Genomic DNA, 25,669 nt, shown 5'->3' with positions numbered 1-25,669 from the left:
CAAGATGCAGCCTCACCAGAGCCGAGTAAAGGGGGACAATCGCTTCCCTAGCCCTGCTGGCCACAGTTTCTTATGCAAGCCAGGATGCTGGTGGTCTTCTTGGCCACCTGAGCACACTGCTGGCTCATATTCAGCCGACTATCAACCAATACTCCCAGGTCCTTCTCTGCCAAGCAGCTTTCTAACCACTCATCTCCCAGCCTGTAGTGCTGATTGGGGTTGTTGTGCCCCAGGTGCAGGATGCAGCCCTTGGCCTTGTTTGACACTGGCATAAAACATACCATGCTCACTCAAGATCTTGAGATTTCCTTTTGTTTTTTCCTTTCTTCTTCTTCTTCTTTTTTTTTTTTTTTTTAATTTTTATTTTTAACTGTCTATTTAGCTAAGGCCACAGCACTTTTTTTTTCTGTCTTCCCAGGAGAGGAGTTACAGGGAACAGAGACTACTTCCAATTTCAGTTCTTTCCTCAAGCTTTTAATTTGCACTTTTAAAATATTCCCTTTCAAATTCAAAATATGATTTCAAATCCCATCTTTTAATTATTCAGCCACAGATTTCTTTCCTTGTTTGCTTTTGTTTCATGAAATCCCATCCATCAATTGAAATGCAACATGTTCAGAAACATTCAGAAATGATCCAAGTTATGTACAACACCTACAGTCATCTTTAATCCTAAGCTTTTGCAATCAGTTCAACAGTTTGTTCATGTTTCCTTGCAAGCTTGAGCACTAATCATAGACCCTAATTCAGGTCTCAACAATAATTTATATGTCCACCTGTCACCACAAAGTGGTTATTGTAGATTAAAGAAATAAGCCTGTGTGAATCTGAATGATGTAAGGTAATATAACTTCATCATGTACAGTTAGTTTTCATGTAACTATAACGAAACCTGTCTCAAATTTTTCCATTCACATACCTTAAATGAATCCCTTGGTTTCCTCAAAATTGTCCATTGAAAACTACATTAACTGATGCTTTATCAGCTCTAAACATTGCCAGCTCTCTTTCCAATCCTGTTTGCTAATTTGTAAATGATATATGCTGTATATAGCAGATGTCAAAACTCTTGGCTCTTACAGCACAAAACAAGCATGTATTGAAAACCAGGCTTTATATAATGATTTCAAACTTACAGCACTTCAACTTTTGCCAAGATTATGCAAAAAACTTCGTTACTTAAAAATTACTTAAATGCTTGCAAAGCTCAGCCTAGCAAAGATGATGATGTCAGCCCAACTGAAAATGCAAATTCCTTGTGTCCCACAGGGGAAAAAATGTCAGTGTAACTTAAAAATACAAGGAGACTTTTTATTGCACATCGCTGTGAAATCTAAGTGTCAAAAGATTACAGAACTCAGTTTGCCATGCATTTGATATGGGAGCACTGAATAAAAAAGTATAGCAAAAGTACCTGGGAAGATCATATTTTAAAGTATTTTTTTTCTTGCTTAAACTATAATAAGAAAAATAAGATATCAAAACCTACCTAAAAGTGAAGCAAAGTGAGATATAAAATATGATTAATTTCATTATTTACTCTTATGAAGAACAACTTCATATTGAAAGTTTAGAAGCAGGGTCAGGGTTAACTAAATACTCACTAAACAATAGCCACAACAAGAAAGACAATTTAACATCTGAAAGTTAGGTACTGTGTCAGACAAGTTGTGGTCAAGCTTCTGACTCTCCGTCCCCCAAAGTATCAGCCCTTCCAACGCATCCTATGTTCTGTTGTTAAGTTCTCATGAATTTCACCTGCTTTATTTGCTATCTACAGATAGCAGTATGGATTCTGGGAATAAACAGTTGTATTTATTCTGTGAATTCATCAGGAAAGTATTTCATTAATCTTATCACTGGACTAGCTCCACAATCCTAAAAGAAATAAAGCTGTATAAATGAAGCTATATTGCTAACAAATGTATACAATTTCATAAAAGCCCAGCAAACAGTTCTCTAGAAGAAAGTCCAATTTTTCAAAATCATTCTTCTAACCATGTTTTACAAATAACAGATGGGTGTGAACTAGAGTAAAACACAAGCCCTTGTGAAGTTTCAGACTTCTCATATGCCAAGTTTGGCTTTCCTAACAGTCATTACCTACTCATACTTATTTCCATATATTCAGCAGTCAGTCATATCCAGATTAGTTCATTATTACATTGATATTACACAGAAAAAGCACAAAACGCACAGAGATAGAATCCTATGTATTCGATATAAATATATTAATAAAAATCCAAAAACTACTTACCACATGAAGAATTTTATTCTCTGTTTCATATACTGTGCAATCCTGAAAAAGTAAAGCAGAAAAGACAAAATTGATCTAAATTGATCTAATCAATCAACTTTCTGAGATTTATCCTTAAAAATAATTAAATATAATCAAAGTTTTTGGAATAAAGCAATAGATTTCAAAGTCTCAACTAGAATGGATAGACTTATGTAAACAAAGTGTGAATCTAGCACCAAAAGGAACTACTGGTAAATGCCTATGTCCATTCACTACTTGTTGTTGTTGCTTCCTTCCTTGAGATAGGTAATGATCTTCCTCCACATTACATCATTTTGGTACACACCAGCTAATCAAACATGTCAGCCAAGTGGCTTCAACCAGCAGGACCTGACTGGGGAAAAGTATGGCCTCCTTCTAGTGGTCACCTTGAAAACCAGAAGTGTTTTAAATACACTCTCCTGGAGACACTCCCCTTGAAAAGTTTGCAAGGCTGCAAAACAAAAAGGGTTGAAGCCACTGTACAAGACTGTCTCCCTCCCTCACTGTTTCAACTTTACTTGTGGTTAACTAATCTGATTTCTTAATTTTTCCTCCATTTAAAGCTGTGCAAGAGAGTTAGAAAACTACGCTGAACAATTCCTAGTGAGCTGCACTGTCATTTTTGCACACCCCACCAAAGAAGAGAAGGAAAACCTTGAGAAGAAGAAAAAAAGAGAAATGTTGGTTGTCTAGAGCACTCCACAGAATAGGAGGGAAGAGAAACATAGAATAAAAAACACACAGGAAACTTGAGTTGGACCATCTTATTACATGAAGCCTGGTGGAGACCGTATGGACATCATCACCACCTTACCTGGAATGTGAGGCAGTCTCTATAAGACAGACTATCAGATGGGAAGCTGGGGACTGTGAAAGTTCTTCCTGACAGGCTAAAATCTCAGTTGATATAGAGAACTAGAAGTATAGGAATTAGTAAGGTAGAGAGCATGTGAAATGCAACCAACACTGGTGAAAGAGCCACTCTTTCTTAAGTTCACCAGATGCTGTAGTTGTATGATAATTAGCACAAGTTCAGTTTGGAATAGATGTTTTATAACCTACAAAATAACTCACTTGAAAAACATGACTAAATTTTCACATTTTAGGTCATTTTTTAATTGGTTTATCCTCTTTGAAAACAACTTTGTTATATGCAATTGTTTTTTAAAAAATGAAATTTTAGATCACAAAATATTTCTAGCGTTACTTGGGCAAGAACAGCCACTGTGTTCTTAAGCTTTATATAAAACAACCTATGCAGAAGCAGCAGGTTTATCAGGGAGTATTTTCCTAATAACAGCTGTTGGCATTCAGGAAACATTTGCAATTATGTACAGCCGGAAAGAAAATCTAACACATTTAATTATATGCAGACATCAATGAAGTATTTGCAATCTTAGTAGCAAAACACACATTTCATTTTTATATGTGGGAAGGCATATAACATTTTCAATCTGGGTACATCTATGTTCTGCACGGTTTCTTATGAATCATTCTGCAAAAATATCAGGAAAGGATTTCAACGTTTATATTGAAAAAAATATGCTTCTAAGCAGACATAATTATTTCATTTGTAATGAGGAGTTTACTATAAGTTTAACATTCGGCTTACAGAGGACACTGAGAATTCTCACTGCTAAGGGATAGGGGATTCTGGGTTTTTAAATACTATAGAGGTTCGTTACAGCCAGGAAAAAAATGAGTAAGGAAGAAACACAGCTACATCCTTGAAATGAAACTCTTCGACACAATCATGAAGGAAGCTAAAGAAACATGCTTATTTCTGACAAACCCAGAGTATAATTAAAAATACATTTCTCAATCTACCAAAGACAGTAAAGCGAGTAGAAAACTATACACTCTCTGTGTATTGGTACAGGTGACTTTACCCTCCAATTCTCTCCTCATCACACAACTACCTACAAATTCAGTGTCTGGAAAGAGGAATTGCTATATAAGATCCTCACACACAGGAAAGGTTGATGCTGCATTTTCTATTCAGGCAAGAGAAAAATAGTTTAGTAAATAAAAGACAGAAATTGAAAGAAAGCAAACAATGCTTAGGTTAAAAAAAATAATCCAAAATATACCTTTCCCATACAGGAATTACATGCAACTATTCAAACCTCAACTGAGGGAGATGTGAAGGAGTGCAGAGACACATGTGAACATAGCCTAGAGCAGCCCTGAAGTCTAGGACTCAAAAGAAACCTACAAAAGGTTACCAAAGCCAATCCCTGCATTGTAGCAAGCTTGTTTTAACTTCCCGCAGCCATCCCTGGAGATAGGAGCTGAGAATGCTTTTGAATGATCCCTAGAGCAAAACCTACATGTCACTTTTCTTCAGAGTCAACAGTTTATTTCCCCTTAGATCTTTTAAGTCACTCCACTACTTTGAGGATAATTGAGCCCACGCTCTTCAGATATGCCTTATGTACAATGATAAACTGAATGCTTTTTACTGTGGACTTTCACCACTACTATTACATACCTATTTCATTTCAAATAAAAGAGCTTAAAAGAATTTAAAGCACTTGAGAGCACAAAGAGAGTCACTACTTATGCAATTAGGAACAATTTTTTGTTCTTAATAACATACCATCTACAGCTGGAAAACATCTCTTCCTTCCATACCTAGACTACAAACATACATCTTACTCCTGAAAAATCTTAAGTATCTGTTTACCCACAGTACCAAAACATTACAATTAAGGTAAGAAACAGATAATACACAAATCTAACTTCAACTATTTTTCTGCTTCAGGAAACCAGGAAATACACAAAAAACCTGCAACCAAGCTTTCCTCCAACACAAGATAAAAATTGGCTATTCATTTAGTGAAAGAATACTATGATTACCCCTGAACAGAAATATGCATATATCGTTAAGAAGAGTTTTGCTTTTACCTGTTTGTTGTCTGAACTTCACATGAATATTCACCAACAAATTTAAAAAAAAAAAAAAAAGTCAGGGTATTTATCTCTATCTACCCAACTGACCAAAACCTGAGCTCAGTCAGCTTTAGGTTGTATTCTCAATGTATATTGTTTCCTAAAATGTTAATAGAGCAGGTTGCTAATAAAGCAATAAATGCAGTTCTTTTTCTTGTATTCGAAACTCTGTGTTAATATATATTTTCTAAACATGTAGTCAAATATTGGGCAATAGTAGTTTCAGAGACAAACATGAGACAGTACTGTCCGCAAAGAAAGAGAACTAAAAGGGCAATACAGTGGCACAACTTAACTACTAACATCAGCTTTTCTTGGTCACTATTTGCAGCTCTATCTCATGTATCAAAACAGGCAAAAGGTCCTTTTGGTCCTTTCCTTTGTAGAGGCAGATGGGACTAAGCTAAGATCTTAATAAAAAGGGAAGAATAAAGTCCAAAATTAGAAGAGAAAGAAAAAAAAATGTGGTAGGAGAAGTTCAAAAGAGCAAGAATAAACCTCAGTACTCAGCTCTGGTGAGGCCGCACCTTGAGTACTGTGTTCAGTTTTGGGCCCCTCGCTACAAGAAGGACATCGAGGTGCTTGAGCGGGTGCAGAGAAGGGTGACGAAGCTGGTGAGGGGCCTGGAGAACAAGTCCTACGAGGAGCGGCTGAGGGAGCTGGGCTTGTTCAGCCTGGAGAAGAGGAGGCTCAGGGGCGACCTTATCGCTCTCTACAGGTACCTTAAAGGAGGCTGTAGCGAGGTGGGGGTTGGCCTGTTCTCCCACATGCCTGGTGACAGGACAGGGGGGAATGGGCTTAAGTTGAGCCAGGGGAGTTTTAGGTTAGATGTTAGGAAGAACTTCTTTACTGAAAGGGTTGTGAGGCATTGGAACAGGCTGCCCAGGGAAGTGGTGGAGTCACCATCCCTGGAAGTCTTCAAAAGACGTTTAGATGTAGAGCTTAGGGATATGGTTTAGTGGGGACTGCTAGCGTTAGGTCAGAGGTTGGATTCGATGATCTTGAGGTCTCTTCCAACCTAGAAATTCTGTGATTCTGTGATTCTGTGTAATCAAGGAGAGAGGTCTCCTGTACTTTCAGAAAAAAAATAAAGTATAATTTTAAAATCTAATTGTAAGACTAGCAAGACTGACGTTACACTCCAACTGAAATGCATTATTTATAGTGTGTTTCTTCCAGAAGTCAGATTCACAAGCATAATTCTGTGTTGTTTCTATAAAAATTACAAATTTTATCTGCAAATATCCTGTCATAATTCCCCTTAGTAAGAATTATTGAACACACTTAGAATTAGATCTACTGAATTCAACAGCACTGACTGGTGACAATGCTGCCAAAGTCACCCTGTTTCCCCACTTTGCTAGAACAATTCACCCTTGAAGTAACATATATAAAATACAAATATTTGTAGATTTTTTGTTTTCAAAAGCAATGCTTACGCTGCTTTGTTTTTCTAATTTCTTTTCTTCTCCTCTTGCTATTATTACTGTATTTCTAAACCTCTATTTTAGTATGTCACAGAAGTGGGGAATTGGGTCAGCTAATTACACCAACACTTTTCTTATGCTTTGGTTCTTTTCTTTCCACCCAAGTTGATTAAATCTCAACTCAAAATGTGAAATATTGAGGTCTAGAAGACATGCCAAATCAACATAATGCTCACCGATCCTATAAGGGAAAAAGATCACAGAATCACAGAATCACAGAATTTCTAGGTTGGAAGAGACCTCAAGATCATCGAGTCCAACCTCTGACCTAACGCTAACAGTCCCCACTAAACCATATCCCTAAGCTCTACATCTAAATGTCTTTTGAAGACTTCCAGGGATGGTGACTCCACCACTTCCCTGGGCAGCCTGTTCCAATGCCTCACAACCCTTTCAGTAAAGAAGTTCTTCCTAACATCTAACCTAAAACTCCCCTGGCTCAACTTAAGCCCATTCCCCCTCGTCCTGTCACCAGGCATGTGGGAGAACAAACCAACCCCCACCTCGCTACAGCGATCATCCAGTTCTCCTGTACTATAACTATAGGATAACATTCTGCAGAAAACACTTCTATTTTTGCATATATATCATGTGGATTACACATCTGAGTCAGCAGCCTGTCAAAGTATCTATTGCAATTACCTGTCAAACACTTCCCAGGGCAATTGCAAAATACCATCCAGAAACCGCCATCATTCTTCTTATTACTACTATTATTATTATTGGTTTGGCCACATTCTGGGCATCTACAGTACTGTATTCTTTTTGGAAGCCTCAAGTTCCTCTTAACCCCACAACTTAGTTTGAGAATAAAGATATACTAGTTCAGAAAATATAATATACATGCAAATATTCAAGTAATAAGAAAATGGAGAATTGCAGAAAAAATGTTTGTTGATTCTTTCAGCAACAACTCAGCCACAGCTCAGCATTCCTAGTAATCTGTAAATGAGAGTGCTCAAGAGAAAGCAAGGACTTCTTTCACTGTGTTGTTGTTTCATTGTATTTCATTGTTGCCCAGAAGAATGTCTTGGTTGTTCATGTATTTAGTCATCCTGATTTATTTTTTTCCTCCACGGCAGAGAAAGTTCCTAGGTAGGGTTGGTACATCAGCAGGTTACATTCTTGCCAAGGACAAAAAACAAACCTCCTGATTCTCAGGTAACATGTTAGCCCAAACACATCCTTTGTGAATTCATACCATTGTAGCATTGATCAAAAGAAGCTGTGTGGTGCTACAGAGGTGGAGTCAACTGTAGAAACCAGTGTAAAACAAGGACTTCTCATGAGAGCATTCATTCTCCAGGGAGCTTTTGAGCTGCTTCTGGCAGAGTTTCTTCACTGTTTTTTCACGTGTTTTTCTCTGCAATCCAACTGAATCTACATGAAGGCAATTTGTGTGTGTGTGTCTGTGTGTGCTCATGTGCTTGCATTGCACTTTTTAATCAGTCTTTTGTTGATAAAATAGAGGCAAGATTAGGAACATAATCTTTAAAATGGTGGTGAAATCGCTTGGGAAATGCATCTCCACATCTTCTATGTCTAGTTTTAAGAGGGCAACAGCTAGACTTTATGTACTGCTTAAAAACAGATGTCTGATAGAATTGCTATCACTATTATTTTGAAGTCACGCAAAATGTATGTAACTCCAGTTCTCTATTTGTAACAAAAATAATGAATTACATGATTGCTAAAAGAGGGTTCAGACTCTCATGCATTGCCAAACCTTTGGTATAAAACCTTCTTTGAGCAGTGCAGCCATTGGCTGGAAGTAAGCCAAGCCATCCTTTAAATCTCTTTGCTTCTCAAATTGATTACAACTGTAACTGAATCCTTTAATACCAGTCTATGTCAAATGGATGGTCTGTCAGCCCTGCTACTTAGCAACAATAAAAAATAATTAACTGGAGAATGCTCAGATCAGAACTCCCAGGCTCTTCAGCCCTCCCCCCAAACAACACCTTCAAAAATAAGTTGTTCTGTCTTCAAGAAGCCCTCTTTAAGTCTCTTCAAGTATCCCCAGCTCCAGAAAATTTATGTCACTGGCTTGAGGAAGGCTCATTTTGTTTGAATTCTGCCCAGTTCAGCTATGGCAAGAGAGCCACACAAGAGTGAGGTTTTCTGGAATCTTCACTGGAGGTTCTCACAAAAGTTCTTAATGATGACAAAGTGTAAAGCTCTGCCAACACATGAAGACAAAAAAGTTTCACAATTTTCATAATAGATTTATTTATTATTACCCTTCATCGCTTTTCTTAGGCTCAGACATTAGTACCTAATTTTGAAATTGATGCAGGGATAAGGTAGACGTAATCAAGTTACTTTTTTTTGCTACTTAACGTAGAAAACGTAGACAATATATCTAATACAGCTGATTGTAGGATTAAGCAATGACAGCTTTGAAACAGTAAACTTGATCAATATAGCACAGGTTGTATGGCAAAATGTCGCTGTGTGTTGTGAGCAAGATGATTAGAAGCTGAAGGATATTAGAGAACTCCTGATATGTGATTTACAGGTATGTCTAAGTAATTATGGTCATAAGAAAATACAAATTGGCAGATATACAGATCTATTCAAAACCTTTCCCTCCAAACCTCCCTCCACATAAAAAAAAATAAAATAAAATAAAACTTTTAAATACCCCCAAGCCTACAGAAGCTGGCAAGCAAATAACATTCTCCTCTGCCAACAGGCAAAGAATTAGGAACATGACACAGTTAGAGCTTTCCTAGTGTAATGCTTTACCGCATCTTTGATTTTAAGAGGTCTAGCAGGGATTTGGATGAAAAAGATGTGAACTTTGGGACACTGGCAATTATAAATGTCTGGAATAAAGACAGGGCTGCAGGGGAAAGGAAGATACCTTTCCCTTGTCGCACTACCTAAATGCAATAGAAAGCTCTTAAGCTATGCAAGAATCCCGCATTTGCATAGGTTGTCCTTGGCTGCTGCCATACAAAATTAATTTTTAGAGTTACACAGCCATTGTTAAAAATCTGTATTTTATTTATAAGTGGACTTCCTAGCATATATGCTTTCTTTGAGTTTCTTCCCACTGAGTTGCTCCAAAGAAGTCTCCCATTGTGGCTGTTCCTCCTCCAGACTGCCACAGTCCCTGGAAGCTCTATCCTCAGCTCTCCCCTCTTCTGCAACCTCTTCCTTATTGCTCAGCAGCGTCCTGAAATCATGCTGCTTTAATTATCATCTCTGTGCAGATGAGTCACAGATCTCTCGTCCCTTCTGTTCGCATTCACAGTTTAGTCTCTTCCTGGATATTTGCCACCAGCCCTAACACAGTATGCTGAAAAGCTGAAATCACGTTTCTTCCCAAGCCCTCCCCACTTCCCCCTTCTTTCCCTATCTCTGTCAACAACTCTACCACCTTATGTCCCACAAGCTCACAACCTGGGTGCCATTTCCAACTACTCTTCACTTCCCACACAAATCCTGTCGATTTTCTTCCCACTGCCGTTCAGAAATATTTTTTCTTTTTCACTTATGCTACAATTATTCAGTTCCTGCAGTTTCTTGATTCTGGGTCTATAGCATCCTCACTCTGTTATTATTCCCTGCCCCTCCACTTTTAAGCCAGAACTCATCTGTATCTGCAGCAACCCACTCTGTCCTCCCCCATCGGAAACATACGTAAGAAACGACGGAGATGGGAGAAAACAGAATGGTGAACACACGCCATTTAAGATACTAAAGGAAGAGAAAAATATCCCTATTGTAAAAAATATAATGCAAGCTATTAAATAAATGCTACACAAAAAGACATTTCCTATACAACCTACACAAATGCGTCTAAAAACCTAGAGCCTTTCCATGATCATTTAATGAAACTGCAATTTTTTATTTTATTTTACTTTTTAAGTTCACAACCCTTGTGTACAAACTAATAGCAATTATCCAGCTTACTGAGTACAAAGAATTGCCTTAATATTATTTAAACAATTTGCGTGGAGTGGCACCTATCACCATAGTAACAGAATGCTTCATGTAAAAATTTAACATAACTTACATGAATCACCCACAGATCAAGCAACTACTGAGAAAAATTGCTCTCTGGATCAATAGAGATGCAATGTGGGCACTAAGCTCTTTTCTTCTTTCTGAAGTCATTTTCCATTTCCAATTATTTCTACCCTCCTTTGTGTGAAAGACATCGTTTTGCTTTCCTTTGGGATCTGGTCACATATTAGTTCTTAATTTGCATACAGAGAGTCACACTTTTTCCAATACACTCTTCCTAAAATGAGATGGTGCACTATTTCATTAGAAACCCCAGCAAGTATTTCAGCATTGGCTAAAAGCACATCAATACTTGCTCAGATATCTTGCTAGATTCCAAGTGCTTACACAACCTAAACTGAATTTCAATACTTCAGATAATTTTTCTATGCAGAGACATGCAGCAGATAAAAAAAACCTAATCCACTGAAACTATAAACAGATGAGAGGCTGGAAATTAAGTAAAAATATTTCATTCAAAGGGAAAAAGAAACAACAAAGTACACCTTTTTCCACACTTCTAACCCAGAATAAATAGTGTCAGGCATTCACAATCTTTTATTACTGACATGCAAAATGTAGTTTGTAGTGCAAGGTGTTGTGCAGTTCTTAAGTTTCCAAAGTTACCTCCAAGATCATTTAGAGGTAAGTAACCTCTTAGTTTTTACCTTCTGTTTTTCCTTCTGCATTGTCACTAAAAAGAAATCCCGTTTATCAAGCACAATTGCAGCAAAATATTTTGTGATGTATATAGTGGCTAGGTGGTTATTCTGCCAACAGAGGAAATAACTGAAGTTGAGAAAAAAAAAAAAAAAAAAAGATATTTAGGAAGATAGCAGTTCAGGCTCAGCTATGACTCAAACATTTTATATGGGATCATCTGAAATTCTTCATGTGTTTTTAATGGATTTAAGCAAACAAACACAAATGTATCTCCCATTATCTCCTGAAATAACGCTTGACCCTACACTTTCTCATGATCAAAGCTTCCACTAGCTACCTAGCAACACACAATTTCTGTAATTCACCACACTGAAGTGAAATCCTGCTTCACTGCACCTGATTATACTGACTACACTGACTCTGGAAAGGGAAATCTGAGTTTCTTATGTAAAAGAAATGCAGAGTCTCATTTTTAACTTCTACTGATAATGATTAATGATGATGGGTTAAGATTATATTAATGATTAAATTTAACATTTATAAAGAATTACAGAAGTGTGGCATATCCACTGTCTGTCTCTAGTCAAATGGAAATCATGATGCCGCTGAACAAGCACTGACACAGTGCCCATATAAACCAGTCTAAGAAAAGAATACGTGTTTTATTTAAAGGAAATGTATGAAACACCAGAACACATTTTTCCCCTCTGCCTACACTTGGTCTCAGTTTCCATGGACTTTCTGCTACTTCCTATAATTATTTTCCATTCAGTGTGTGAATTAAACTAAGCTGTCCCTGACACTCTTTCACCATCACCTTGACCCACTCAGGTTCCATTTCTTAGAAAAACCCAACAGCTGCATTGGTTTACCATTATATATTGAATCAAAAAGTGTACTCTTTTCAAATTATTCTGCTTTGTATTTCATTTTCCCCATTGTGAGAGGCTGTCAATCATTAATCTGGAAGAAAAACATCTTAAAGAAAAACAAACCAAACCAAAGCCCCAACAACAACAAACCAACACCAGCCCATTTTTGCTTTCTGGTAACTTCTTATGTACTCAGCGATCTTTTTCTTTTTTCTTTTTTTTTTTTTTTAATCCCTCTCCAACTATGGTGAAAAGAAATTACTTTCTCCAAGAATGGAAAAGAAAACAAAGGCAAAAAAAAAAAAATCACAGGACTTTTCAGGGTGAGTTTTTAAACATGGAGTGACTTCATAAGCTATTTTAAAAATACCACATCATGGACTTCTCAAGTTTAAGTACAAAATTACTCTTTACAGCATATATCTCAATAACAATTAATGAGGCATCAAATTATTTCTGGTAGCAGCTCACATACATCTAGACTGTTATTAATGTTTTATCATTTGAGGTACTCCATGCCTAATACTATTCCAAAAGTTACCCCAAAAATTAAATCAAAAGACAACAATATCTCTACAAGTAAGACACTTCAAGGAAAAAAAATGGTACAGGAAAATAACAGAAAAGTTACCGTAATCAGAAAAGGGCATCCGTGCACATTAAGCAGTTTTTACATTACATTGCTATATATGAAATTTTCAATAAAAGTGTACTATGGAGAAATAATCTACTCTACTGTGGAAAAAAGGAAAACATTGCTAAAGAGCATAAATTGATTTGATAAATGCTTTTGATAATTTGATAATTGCTTAGATAACGTCTAGTAAAGAAAAACAGTTTCTTATTTCCAATAATTTCTTTCACATCTAGTTTACATTAAACGTTATACGTTCACATAAAAAAAGGGGTGGGAACAGGGACAATTACTACTAGTAGACTAATAAAGAGACTAATAAATGCTGCAAGCACAGGTATCTGATAACACTGGGGCAGAAGGAAGAACTTCAAAATTTTAAATTAAAAAATATACAATTTGATGCACAAATTTGTTTCCATCAAACACCTCTTGCTTTGAAAATCCCAACAATCTGGAAGTGAAAGGCAGCTTTAATGAGGAACCACTCAAACATTCATGCCACTAAACTACTGAAAACCATTTATTAAGTAAAGATACCTGAGGTAATTAGCTACTTAGTATGACCTTAAATTTGAAGTTTTAAAGCTATATTTAGCAAGTCCTTAAAGACCTTAATAACTAGGACTTCAAAAAAAAAACACAAAACTGAGAAATTGTAATAGAAAATAGAAGAGTGATACTTTGTAACAATATTACTACTAGTAATTATATTAATTATTCTTCACAATTCACATATTTGGTATTGTGCTAACAAAATTAATAGAATTATTTCTCTATGATTCAGGGAAGTGAGGGCCTAAAAAGTAAATTCCCTTTTTAACCTTCAGATGCAAAAATAAGTCTGCATTTCCTCAGCATGGCTTAGTATTTGAAACATTAAACATGTAAGTTACAGCCATTTGATCATAAAAGATGTAATGCCATATATAAATACTTCATTACTCAAGAAATCATTTATGATCATTTTCATTACCTTTCATCTGAAAAATAACAATGGCTAGAAGCCTAACACGGATTACCCCCTAGCACAGGAAGTGACTCCACTGGGGCAAGGAGTACATGGACAAGTACATTTTAGGATTGCAGACACCTTTAGATGTTGAATAAGCTCAAAATCATTTGGCTGAGTCAGTGAACAGGGCACTTTTGTCTGTGCTCTATGTTAGGGCTTTTAGCTCAAAGTCCTAGGGGCCTATAGGTACAAGTTTTTGTTGATGTCTGTCTTTCCTAGCTATCGGTCACCCTGGCCACCACTTTCCAAACTGCATCACTCAAATTCTCACTCCACGTTATCTGAAATCTGAGTTTACCATAAAATATTGCCGTGGGACAGATGAAGTCAGAAGTATATCCTGGAACAATCCTGGGACAGTCCAGGTCCCTGACTGCCAAGTAATGAAATCACCATCCTGATCAATAAGGGAGGGGAGCAGCAGATATTGTCTTCCTGAACACTAGTAAGGTCTTTGACATTGTACGCAAAAAGATCCTCATAAAGAAGCTGTTGAAATGTAGGCTGGATGAGCAGACAGTGAGGTGGATTAAAAACTGCCTGAATGATTGTCTCCAGAGGATAGTGGTCAGTGGCACAAAGTCTTGCTGGAGACCAGAAACAAGCAGAGTACTCCAGGGGTCAACAGTGATTCCAGCCCTGTATAATATCTGCATTAATAATCCAGATGACTGGGTAGAGTGTACCCTCCATTAAATTTGTGGAAAGCACAAAACTGGGAGGAGTGGCTGAGAGAGCCACACAGCCAACCAGAGGGACCTGGACAGGCTGGAGAGGTGGGCTAACAAGAATCTCATGAAGTTTAACAAGAAGTGCAAAGACCTGCACCTAGGGAGGAACAACCTCAGGCACCAGTATGTGCTGGGGTAGGGGGGGGAGAGGAGCACCAGGCTGGAAAGCAGCCCTGCAGTAAAGGACCTGAGGGTCTATAAATATCTGAAGGGAGAGTACAAGAGGACAGAGCCAGGCTTTTTTCAGAAAAAAAGTATTTAGGCAGAGAAGTAATTGCAGTGAAGCTCTTGAAAATAAGGGTTTATAGGCCTACAGCTACGCTTGAACTAGAACATCTTGCTAAGTAAATCCTACAAAACATGAAAGCTGGGAGACAAACACCAATGGTCTTAAAACTAAATAAACACAGCAAATCATTGTGAAAGCTGATAAAGGAAAGTGAAAAAACTCATGACTGCTACTGTACAGCAATAATAGGAAATATGGTGTTTGGCAGTAATATTTTCTTTAAATGCCTGACAAAGTTAGACTTCTCAGATATTCCCAAAATTACCAGAATTTTAATCCCAAGGAAGAAAGCTTTTTTTTTTTTTGTTGTTTTTAAGTGAAATCCCAATGGGTTCCTGAGGAACAATAGCATTAAAAATGACAATAAAAGCTGCCTACAGATTGCTTAAAACAAATAAATAAACCTGCTTCTTACAGTTAGCTTTGTAGCTAATGCTATGTTCTTAAAAGACTGGAAAGGAACACATTCCAGCATCCTTTGAAGATGGACTCCCTGCCTAACCATCAATAGCAATCTGACTTACATAGAAGACAAGACAAGTGGTCACTTATGTCCTTCCTTACATGTATTTGTATACTCACCTGTATACACTCTTATCCCTTTAATCTTTTACTATCAAGAAAAAAACAGGCCCTTTTACTTGTTGCAGTATAAACTGAGTACAGCACACCCTTCAGTTCCTACGGGGATGCTCTGAATAGACAGCTAGGCATAGGGAAGAAAGGGAGAGAGTGCAAAGGGATGGTAGAAAATATCAAGCACGATAGTCTCATGGGCTTTTTTTTTTTTTCTTCCCCAGTGTTCTGCTGCAAGGAAAAGAGTTGGTTATAAAAATAAAACAAGAATGTAAACTCTGAATTAAATAAGCCATCAGCAAGGAGGATGGTATGAATGTTGAAAACCTGCAGGAAGTGCCTATGAAACAATATCCTACAGTCCTAAGGGGTGGGGGAGGAGGGCATGGCAGGAGGGGAGAAAACCTTAAACCAAAATAAAACAGATGCATAGAAGCATATGATTAGTGTGACTGCAAAACAGGTTATGATAATAACTTGCAGCGCTTTGAGGCATCTATTTCCAAAGGCAAATATGCATTGCGCACTGGCCTGTTAGTTGGGTCCTGGGCAATGTGCATTGCACAGAGAAAATGAAATGGTTAAACCCAAGTATGTGCCATTTTGCTTTTTATTCCAAAGTCGGTCTCCAAGCAGGTATTATAAACCCAACTTCTCTAATTAGTTAAAGGTTAAAGCAAAGACACTCAATAGATTTTCTTAGACTTCATACTTAGATGAGAGAACAGAACAGTATTTCTGCCTTTTTTCCTTCATTATCCATTTAGTGCTGATGGGAGAGGACAGAACAAATCACCTTCATCCAATGGAGAAATACTAACATTACAATTAGCCTTAAAGCATGCAAAATAATACAAGCAAGTCAGCTTAATTTTTAGCTTTCTTCCCATCTCTTGACTAAGGAATCATTTTTGGTTAAAACTTCTGAATATTGGCTGTGCATAAACAACATAAAAATCAGTTCTGAATCTTCCCAGGACTCAGCTACTGAAGTGAATACTAGAGTTCTATTTTTATATTGTATGAATGACCTGAAAAAAAGTCAAAAGTATATGAAAATGTACTAACTGTATGTTTTTTCTTAATACACCATTAGGCTTTACATCATCTGTTAACTAGTGATAAAGAATTGCAATGTTGCCTTTTGCAGGTCTTTCGTAAACTGAAAAAAAATAAACTACATTACTATAAGGTAGTGAAGTACTATGAGATACTTCACATACAAAATAAAATGGGTTCTAAGACAGCAAAAAACACTTGATAAGGTGATATTGAAACATTCAATTTACAGACTTTAGAAAGCACAATGGGGATTTTCAGTGTGTTCAGTGATCATATAAAAGAAAAGCCCAGTGAAGCCATCTTGAAATGCTATACTGGAATGCATTTGTTTTAAGCAGAGATCAATCCACATGTGTTTGGGACTAGTAATGGAATTTTTCATTATCATTCTTCTGATTACAGCCCAGTTCAGTTCCAGAGTGTGCTTACATTGGGGCATATAAATGCTCCTTCTGACTTCAAAGTATGGATTCATATGCTGAACTGCTTCTTGGTTGGGAAATCATGTCAGTTTTGGCGAAGATACTTTTTTTTTTCTTTTTTTTTTTAAAGGTATTAAAAGTAATGTTTGGTCTATTTCATTGCACACTGAAAAATCTTTAAAATAGTTGAGCTAAGACCATAGGAAATTAGTAGTACCATGAATAAGGATGAATCCGGAAGAAAGTGATCTGATATTGATCTACTTCCTGGGAAATACTGCAGTAGTTGATATTTTACCCACCTTTTTATTAATAGTGGACACATGAAAATGGATCAGGTGCCCCTTCCTCCCCACTTAGAAAGTTAGACAGCAACTCACAGCTACATCAATGAAAAATGAGCTGCTTGGTCAAGGAGAAGGGAGGTCCTGCATGCTTCTTTTTCTTGAGGTACCAACCCCTTTTCACAGCCGAACAAGGGCACAACACACCATGGGACAACAGATTAAGACACAGTTGCACAAAAGCCTGCCACAAAACCACAGGTCTGTGCTCCTCTTCCACAGCCACTACAGCTGACACCTCTGCAGTCTGAGGCAGAGTGAAGGCAAGAAGTCTGGCACAGAGTGTAGGATGGCCCTAGGTGGCAAAAATGCACCCTTGCTGTGTAGCCCGTAGGGAGGGAACATCCCATGCTCCATTTCCACACCAAAATAAAAACAATAATAATGAAGAAGAAAAATAATGAACAGGAATAAGTTTTTCTTTTTTTTTTTTCCTCTCTTCAAGTGAGAAACTTTTGTTTCCAATACTTGAACACACGGAACTAGCAGTATTGCTCTTCTCTAATTCAGGAAGAAGGCAAACCCAATTAATCTTTGGTACTGTATGCATTTATGAAAGCATCAGAGAAAAATGCAGTTCTTTTACAAAAGGGAGAGCATCATCAAACAAAGTCATGCCAAGGGACTATAGGAAAAATGTAGCATTGCTCAATTCAGTCAAGGTAGACTGGTACTTCTGAAATCTACAAAAAAAAATCCCCCCAGCTCTCCTACATTGCCTACCCTCTTCCCTTTAATCTGTTCCACCTTCTCATTTGTGAATACTCCCTCAAAATTCTCCGTGTTGGCAGCAACATATTCCCTCTGTGTTTGCTGAACCACCAGGACAGACAACCTTCTCTGGAGCCTCATCCCTCTCCATGATGGGAACTACACCACATGTATCTCCTCTTCCCCTAAAGCACTGCCTGCCTCAGCACCAGACTGCAACCCAAAGTGAGCAGGCACACACACTGAGGAGGGCCAGCATCTCACAACAGATGGCTGTGACCTGGCCCTGCAACAGCCAGCACAGAAGAAATTTTCCTGACCTTTTTCTAGAGGAAAGGAATATGAAGCCAACAGGCTGTTGCACAAACTCAGCTGAAGCCGAAGGATTTGGTGCCAATAAACATTTCTGATTCTGCTGAAAATGGAAGACCAAAAAAATGGTCAAGTGATGATATATGCCCTTTTTCATCAGGGTGCTATGTCCTTTCACAGTTATCAGTGGTAGACAGATGAATAGTAACCTCAGAAAGGCTTGCACCAGGGTACAGGATAATGTTCAACAGAATAGAACTATGTTAATTTCCTGGGTTATTTCTACTATACGGTGAATGATCTAGAGAAAAGTCTTATGAGGATTCATCGAGGGAGCTGAGGTTATTAAGCCTAGAGAAAAGGAGGCTTGGAGCAATTGCTCTCTACAACTACCTCAAAGGAGGTTGTAGTGGGGTCAGTCTGTCCTGCCAAGCAACAAGCGATAAGACACGATGAACTTGAGTTGCGCCAGAGCAGGTTTAGGTTGGATTAGGAAAAATTCCTTCATTGAAAGGGTTGTGAGGCATTGGAACAGTCTGCCCAGGGAAGCAGTTGAGTCACCATTCCTAAAGGTATTAAAACAAAATGTAGATGTGCTTAGGGACATGGTTTAGTGGTAGACTTGGCAGTGCTAGCTTAATGGTTGGTCCTGATGATCTTAGAGGTATTTTCTGACCTAAATGATTCTGTGTTATCAACATCAGTTTGAATTTGCAGCAAAACACTTTTCACTTTCCAACAGACAAGGATAGGGACAGATCTAAACCACTTTACAGAGAAGAAACAAAACAGCGAGAAAGGTTCTCTAAATTGCACTGCAAAATGAAGCCCATTAAGCAAGTGCTTCTCAGTGTTTACTTTTGAATTTCTTGCACACCAAAACCAAGTATTCTAGCCTCATGGGGACGTGTCATCTTTACTGCTGTTTCGAACATATGACAAAGCTCCAATATATACACACCTTTTGAACCAAAGAGTTAATTCAAAGACAAAATATATGAAATTAGATATGCAAATTATCAAGTAGATTTCACAAATTTATAGTGATGTTATTCAACTAGAGAAACCAAGATGGATTCCTCTACTGAGATATGCAGAAACATATGTACAGCACAGACCAACTACTATTATAAAACTAGGAAGCAGGACTTTTATAAAGCCTTGACTAAGCACTACTATTCCCTTAATTTGTCAATGATATAGAGAAAGAGTAACGCAAAACAGTGTGAACAAGGTAATGGCCACTTACTCTTAGGAAAAAACAAATTGCTAGGTAGATTGTCTCATACCTGTTGTACGATTGTCGTTAGTTCCAGACAGAGCTGTATGACATTATTTCTTGTTACTGAGTAATCTGTCACAGCAGCAAAAGGTGATCTAAAAAATAGAAAAAAAAAAAAGAAAAAGAAAAAAGTGTTGAACAGCACTGGCATATATCCACTTGCTTCACTGGTTCACAATGCACTTAATACGCATAGGGCTTTTTAAAATGTTTTTCTTTTCTAGTGATATTAAAAGCACAGAGAGTATCTAAAATCTACTATTAACATTGTAAAACGTAGGGTATGTGTCCATGGAAAATGTTCAACTCTCCTTGGTTTCATATGTTTAAATTCTTCTTTAGGCAGTTCCATTTATTGAAGTATTATTTCTCACAGTCTTCCAGTTTATTTAGGGACTACTTTTCCTCTCCCAGAAAAAAGAAAAACAAACAAACAAACAAGAAAACCCCACAACTTTGCCTTTTGCAGTTGAGAACATCCTTACAAATGTACCCCTTCCACATGTGTTAAGTGTGGTGCCCAGCTGTGAGCCACATTAGAAGAGCATTTGCCTGATTCACTGGAATTCCTGGGACCTGATCTAATATCTGGTAAAATTATTGGAGAAACTTAGAAGAAGTAAAAACTTTATCCAATGGGAAGAATGGCGTTTAGAACCAGGGATGGATCAATATTATGAAACAGATGCAAAGGGTAAGCTAGAGGCACAACCTAACATCTCCCCATATTGTGCTACAGTCAGAAGTAATTAGTGGGATGAAAAGTATAATCCAGCACTTAAAGAAGTCACCTACATATATCCTACACCTTAAAACCTGTCAGAAGGCTTTAAATGCTTGGCTACCTAGAAGCTTGCTTGTTATCTAGAGGCACTGCTAAAACATACATGTATTTGGTTAGTGAGGGTGGCAGTCATCTGATTTCTGTTTTACAAATCTATCAAAGTATAAACTCAACTTGGTCTATTTTCTATATTCAAGAAGTAGCCAAATGCTTGGCATATTTTCTCCAGGATCAGCAAAGATTTTTTGTTCCTCAGTGTTGCAAATGAGGTTTTTATGGACATTATTAGCATCACAAATACGCCATTTCTCGCTAATATACTTGCTTCAAACATTTACACCAAAAAAGTTGGCAAATCACTGCAAGGGTTACAACATCTAAAAAAAACCTAACATATCATGCAATGTGCTAAGATCTCTAAACAGTTTTAAGAGTAGTGGATTTAAATTAAGCTGGGTCGCTCATTCCTCCCCCAACTGCCATCAAATCTTGGAGCGTATATTTGTATACACCTGTAAATTTTTTGCTCTTGATATTATACCTTCCTCATCTAAGCCTAAAGACAAGTTGTCAGTACAAAGAAGTCTGCTATACGCATGTCCAAATGATAACAACAAATATAGTTTTACTGAATCTTAATAGGTTTCTAAAATTCTTTTCTGCATGCAGAATTATTGAAATTTCAGTATAGGTAGATTTGGAACCATCTATTAATATGCTCATGTGGACTTCTCTGTATTCTTCTTCTAATGCCCTCCTGCTTCTCCAGTATTCTCAATCCAGTCGTGATGGTTCACAAGAAGACATGAATTGTGAAGTGCCTTCTCAAATCTAGCAGCTTTAATTTGATGTAATACATCATGCAATGAAAACATATTTTTCTGCCTGTGTCTTCCAGGGAATTATAAAATAAAACTACAGAAACTGGAAGCAAGGCGGAGTTTAAGAAGTGCAGAAACAAGTAGACGGTGAGGACTTAGTAGATAGCACAGGGGTAAGTTCTAAAGGAGCCTGACAAAAGCTATAATCAAAAATCACAGTTTAAGTTTTATGCTGTGTACAGCAATTGCACTATGTATACAAACTATAGTAGACCTACCTGCAGACATATGCATACAGTATTAGTGAAGATCAGGGGATGTGTGAGCATATTAAAGGATAAAAGTCAGCTCAACTACCTGGTTATTAACAGCTAGTGTGTTTAAAAAAATAGTACATTAGCCACAATGTACAAAAATATTGTTATTACTCTTTTTAAAATTATGACTGTTGAGGTTCTGAAATCTACCTGAAACCTTTATTTTAAAAGGTCATGTTCATTTATGAACTAATTTCTATTTAAAATGAATGAAATCAAGCCAGCAAATGGTATTCTTTTACTTTAAGTATGGATGTTAATACAATTTGATCCTCAAATTACACAACTGGAATCTATTTGACATTTCAAAGCCTCCAGCATTTCTCTAAACAAAATCGCATGGTAGGCTTTGGCTTCTAATACTGCATGATCTTCTCTTATACTTTCACAATTTATTTTGGTTTCACGGTTCACGAGGAAAATAATGACATTTTTACCATCATTGCTCTTAGTGAAGAACGTTAAAAATGTCCCAAATAAACTTTGTTGACATTAAGAACAGGCAAAGGGACTGAGACATTACTCTTTCACTGTTTACACTGTGAAGATTTACTGAAAACAGCATGGGAAGCAGGCAGCATGGGTGGCAACAAGAGGGAGAAGACTCCTAAAAATCAATAAGGAATATCTGATATTTTGAGAAGTGCTTCATTACTTGGAAGGATAAGAAGATCTTTCCTGCAGAAAATGTAAAGGGTGCTCAAGCTACCTCCTCTGTAGCTTATGAACTGATTCCCTCACATCATAGTTTCTGCCAGTGCCTCCATGAAGGTGCTGTTACAAACTGGACCACTAAAACTGAAATTTCCTTTTCTCCTCCTCCTCCTCCTCCCCAGTTCAGCCCATTTCACTGGAGGCAATCTCCATACACATGGACTACTGCAATGGGCAGCTGGGGAAGCAGCAAGGACAAAAGCATCTCTATATATTTACTGCCCAAGGAAACACGTTTTGGTATTACATCCTGAGCCTCAATTTCAACAGTGAATGTACAGCAACACTTGGCATAACAACATGCCAGCAGTTTCAATATAAATGTCAATAGAAACATCATTATAGGATCGTTAATTGGATTTCATAATAGACACTCTGTGAAACAATCATCTGACAAAAAATTCTCTTCATTAACATATCCACTGATTGCAGAATGTATAATTTTAATACAGAACAGAATAATTGACTGAAAACAGATGAAAAAAATGAGATGCAAATAAACCCTACATGCATCTTCTCAATTGGCAACACCTTTCTTGTCAAGTCACCAAAAACATACCAAGTAATAGGAATAGCTTAAAAAGTAGAGAGAAGTGGTCTAATTAAAAGGTATTTCCTTGACTTGCCTGAGCCATTTCTATTCTCTTCCAGTTTCTATTATTTTCTTTCAGAGCTGAATCTTTCTCAGCCTTGGACCTTCAAATCTCAGATTCATCCTCTGATTCCAGAGAAGCAAAGTTTCTGTGAAGTTTTGACATGTGCATTGCCTAATTCAACATTCTTTAAAGAACTAAAAGCAACTTTGGGCTGAAGCCATATGTTGCCCCACTTCCTGCTATGACACAGACCTATACATTCCATGGTCTCACCTCTCAGTCCAAGATCTTTTCCACATATATTTCCATTTTCTTGGAACCTCTTTTATTCAGTTCCTCTTGCAATTCATTATTTCTTCCTTCAAAACCAGTGATTCTTTTCCTTTGCAACACCCACATGGAACACCCTTAGAACTCCACAGCGCACCTATCTGACCACATACCCTTTCCATTCATTTCCTCTTCCAGACCTCTGCTGATTTCTCCTTTCCACTCTTTGTCCACCCTTTCTAGCTGGGCATCTTAAGTGAAGGAGATTTATGCAATCATGCCAATGCTTTTGCAAACTTCTGCATGTTGTTTTGTTTGTTTTTCCCCTTGTTTTCCCCCTTTTTTCTACCTTCTTTCCAACATTTGAACCCATTTGCAAAGTATTTTCACAAGTGGGTGGGTAAAAAGTTCCAAGAATAATTAAATTCATGTATGTTTTGTGATCATGCATGCAGCTGGAGACTAGGGAGCCTTTTATTTTTTCCACCCTTTGAACCTGCATCTTATTAGACACCACATATTCCAGTGAAATGAAGAGCTTCTAAATATTTAATTCAAAGGAGGAAAAATAATCATAATAAAAAACAGCCACCTTACAACCGGTCTTAACTTCTTAATTTTTTTAACATTGCAGTCAATCAACTTCAAAACCCTGGTTTATAGACTGGTTTCCAGAAAATAAGGTTTTCCTAAAGCCAAACAACATGGAGCTACTAGTTCCTTTCATACTTTGAAAGTGTTGTTTTGAGATAAATATTAAAGTCTGAAACATGACTATATTTATGTGTGTGCGATGTGTCTGTAACACACATACATACGGATGTATGTACACACCCTTTTAGGAATCGAGACCTAATTAAAATTATCAGCAGTATCAGCATCTCTTGGAAAGAAAAAAAATAATCAGGTAACATTAATTCATACAGCCTCTCTGAAGGTTTTCTGTTAGACAAGTAGCTACAACAGTACAGTAAAGCTACTTCCTTCACATGTAACTGTTCTTCTATTAAGAAACAATATTATTCAACAGTTATTCGTGCTCACAATTACTGCATGTGAGGGAAAATCCTTCCTAAACAATTAAAAGATGTACATTGTGAAGAAGATGCATACATTTGATATTTTTATGTTATCAGTGTTTTCAGACTCATATAGTTTAGCCTCATTTATCTTCATTTTACATTTGATATGAGAGAAACGATACTAAAATATAGAAATTGATATTTCATTTGAAAAGAGTTATGATCTGGCCCAATGGGCTCTTAGTAAAAGCATTGCCCCAAAACAAAAGTTAATCATGTTTCACCACTGCTTGTAGTACTGAGATATTTTATAACAATAGACAAAGTGAGGGTTTTAAAACCCATATTATCCTTACTTTAGCATCCCCAAAAGGAAAAACATACTCAGGGCAGTTTGTGTAAAAACAAAAGTCCAAAATCTTTAGAGAGATAGCTAAACAAATCAGTAATAACCCAGTCTTCAAAAGTACACATTAAGCTCAAATAAAAATCTGAATATACAATATTATTGCATATGTATTTGTGCTAGAATCCTTATAGGATTCATAATTCTGAGGCTTTCATGAAACAGACCTCTTACTTGTATGTAAAAAGTATGTATTACTGTAATGAAACTGTTTTATGTAAAAACAGGGATGAATGCAGTAAAATTTGCACTGAATAAAGGGATTCTTTAAATGAGTGCTCAGTTAAACATTTACAGATGTTCCAGTAGCACAATATTGTTAAGTACCGTAGCATTCTTCGGCAGCATTTACTGACAGGTTTGGCATACCACTGAAACAAGCATAAAGGGAAATATATAAAGGAAACAAGATTCACAGGTTTATGAGTGAAGAACAGAAAGTACTTTATTTGTGTAATCACTGAACTCTTCCCATCTTCTGCCCCGCTCCTCCTCCCCCCCAACCCTTTTGTTTTCCCCCACCATCCTGCATACAAACCAGGACTACCCTGTCAGAACAAGCAACAACCAAGCACAGCTAACAGGACTGTATTAAGTCCCCTGTAAAGGAGACTTCAAACTAGTAACATTTTTGGTAAGTAAGAAGTTATGGGCTTGCAAACATTCAGGCAAATTACTTCAAAATAACTTCAAACTACAAAATAGTCACACAGTAAACATCACCAAGGCTCATTCACTGGAGACAATGAGACAAAGAAATCCAGCTGGCCACATTTTACCTACAGTGTAAGAAAATGCATGCATTGTGTGTGTCACCATGGTGAAGAGAGGGAGATCCATATTTGAGTGGAAAATGCATTCTGCTACCACAGTATGTTCATACAAAGCACATTTAAAAAATGTGCTGAATCTGAACACCTGAATTGTTCAAATATAAACAAGAGTGTTTACATCACTGCAGGCTGCTCTTTGTGCCCAACAGACCATCATTTAACAAGTTCACAGAGCCCACAGGAAGGCTTGGGGGTCCTGTTGTGCTGTCCAGACTGAAGCATCCAAACATCCTTAACTTTAGGCACAGATCTGAGCCTT

The 25,669-nt window shown here is 37.2% G+C and overlaps 1 protein-coding gene across 1 annotated transcript in view; it reads right to left on the bottom strand.

The window, feature by feature from the left end:
- The window catches only part of CNKSR2 (connector enhancer of kinase suppressor of Ras 2), a 227,637-nt gene that overhangs the window by 145,018 nt on the left and 56,950 nt on the right, over positions 1-25,669 (bottom strand). The window contains exons 4-5 of the mRNA XM_082772835.1: positions 19,655-19,742; positions 2,258-2,299 (exon numbers count right to left, since the gene is read on the bottom strand). Of these exons, the coding sequence (XP_082628961.1) occupies positions 2,258-2,299; positions 19,655-19,742 (130 nt within the window). The remainder of the gene's footprint in view (positions 1-2,257; positions 2,300-19,654; positions 19,743-25,669) is intronic.

This window comes from Aythya marila (assembly GCF_965140915.1).
Source record: "Aythya marila genome assembly, chromosome: 1".
Lineage (NCBI taxonomy): Eukaryota > Metazoa > Chordata > Aves > Anseriformes > Anatidae > Aythya > Aythya marila.
Note: the sequence above shows the minus strand (reverse complement) of the source record. Positions and strands in the feature narration are given on the sequence as shown.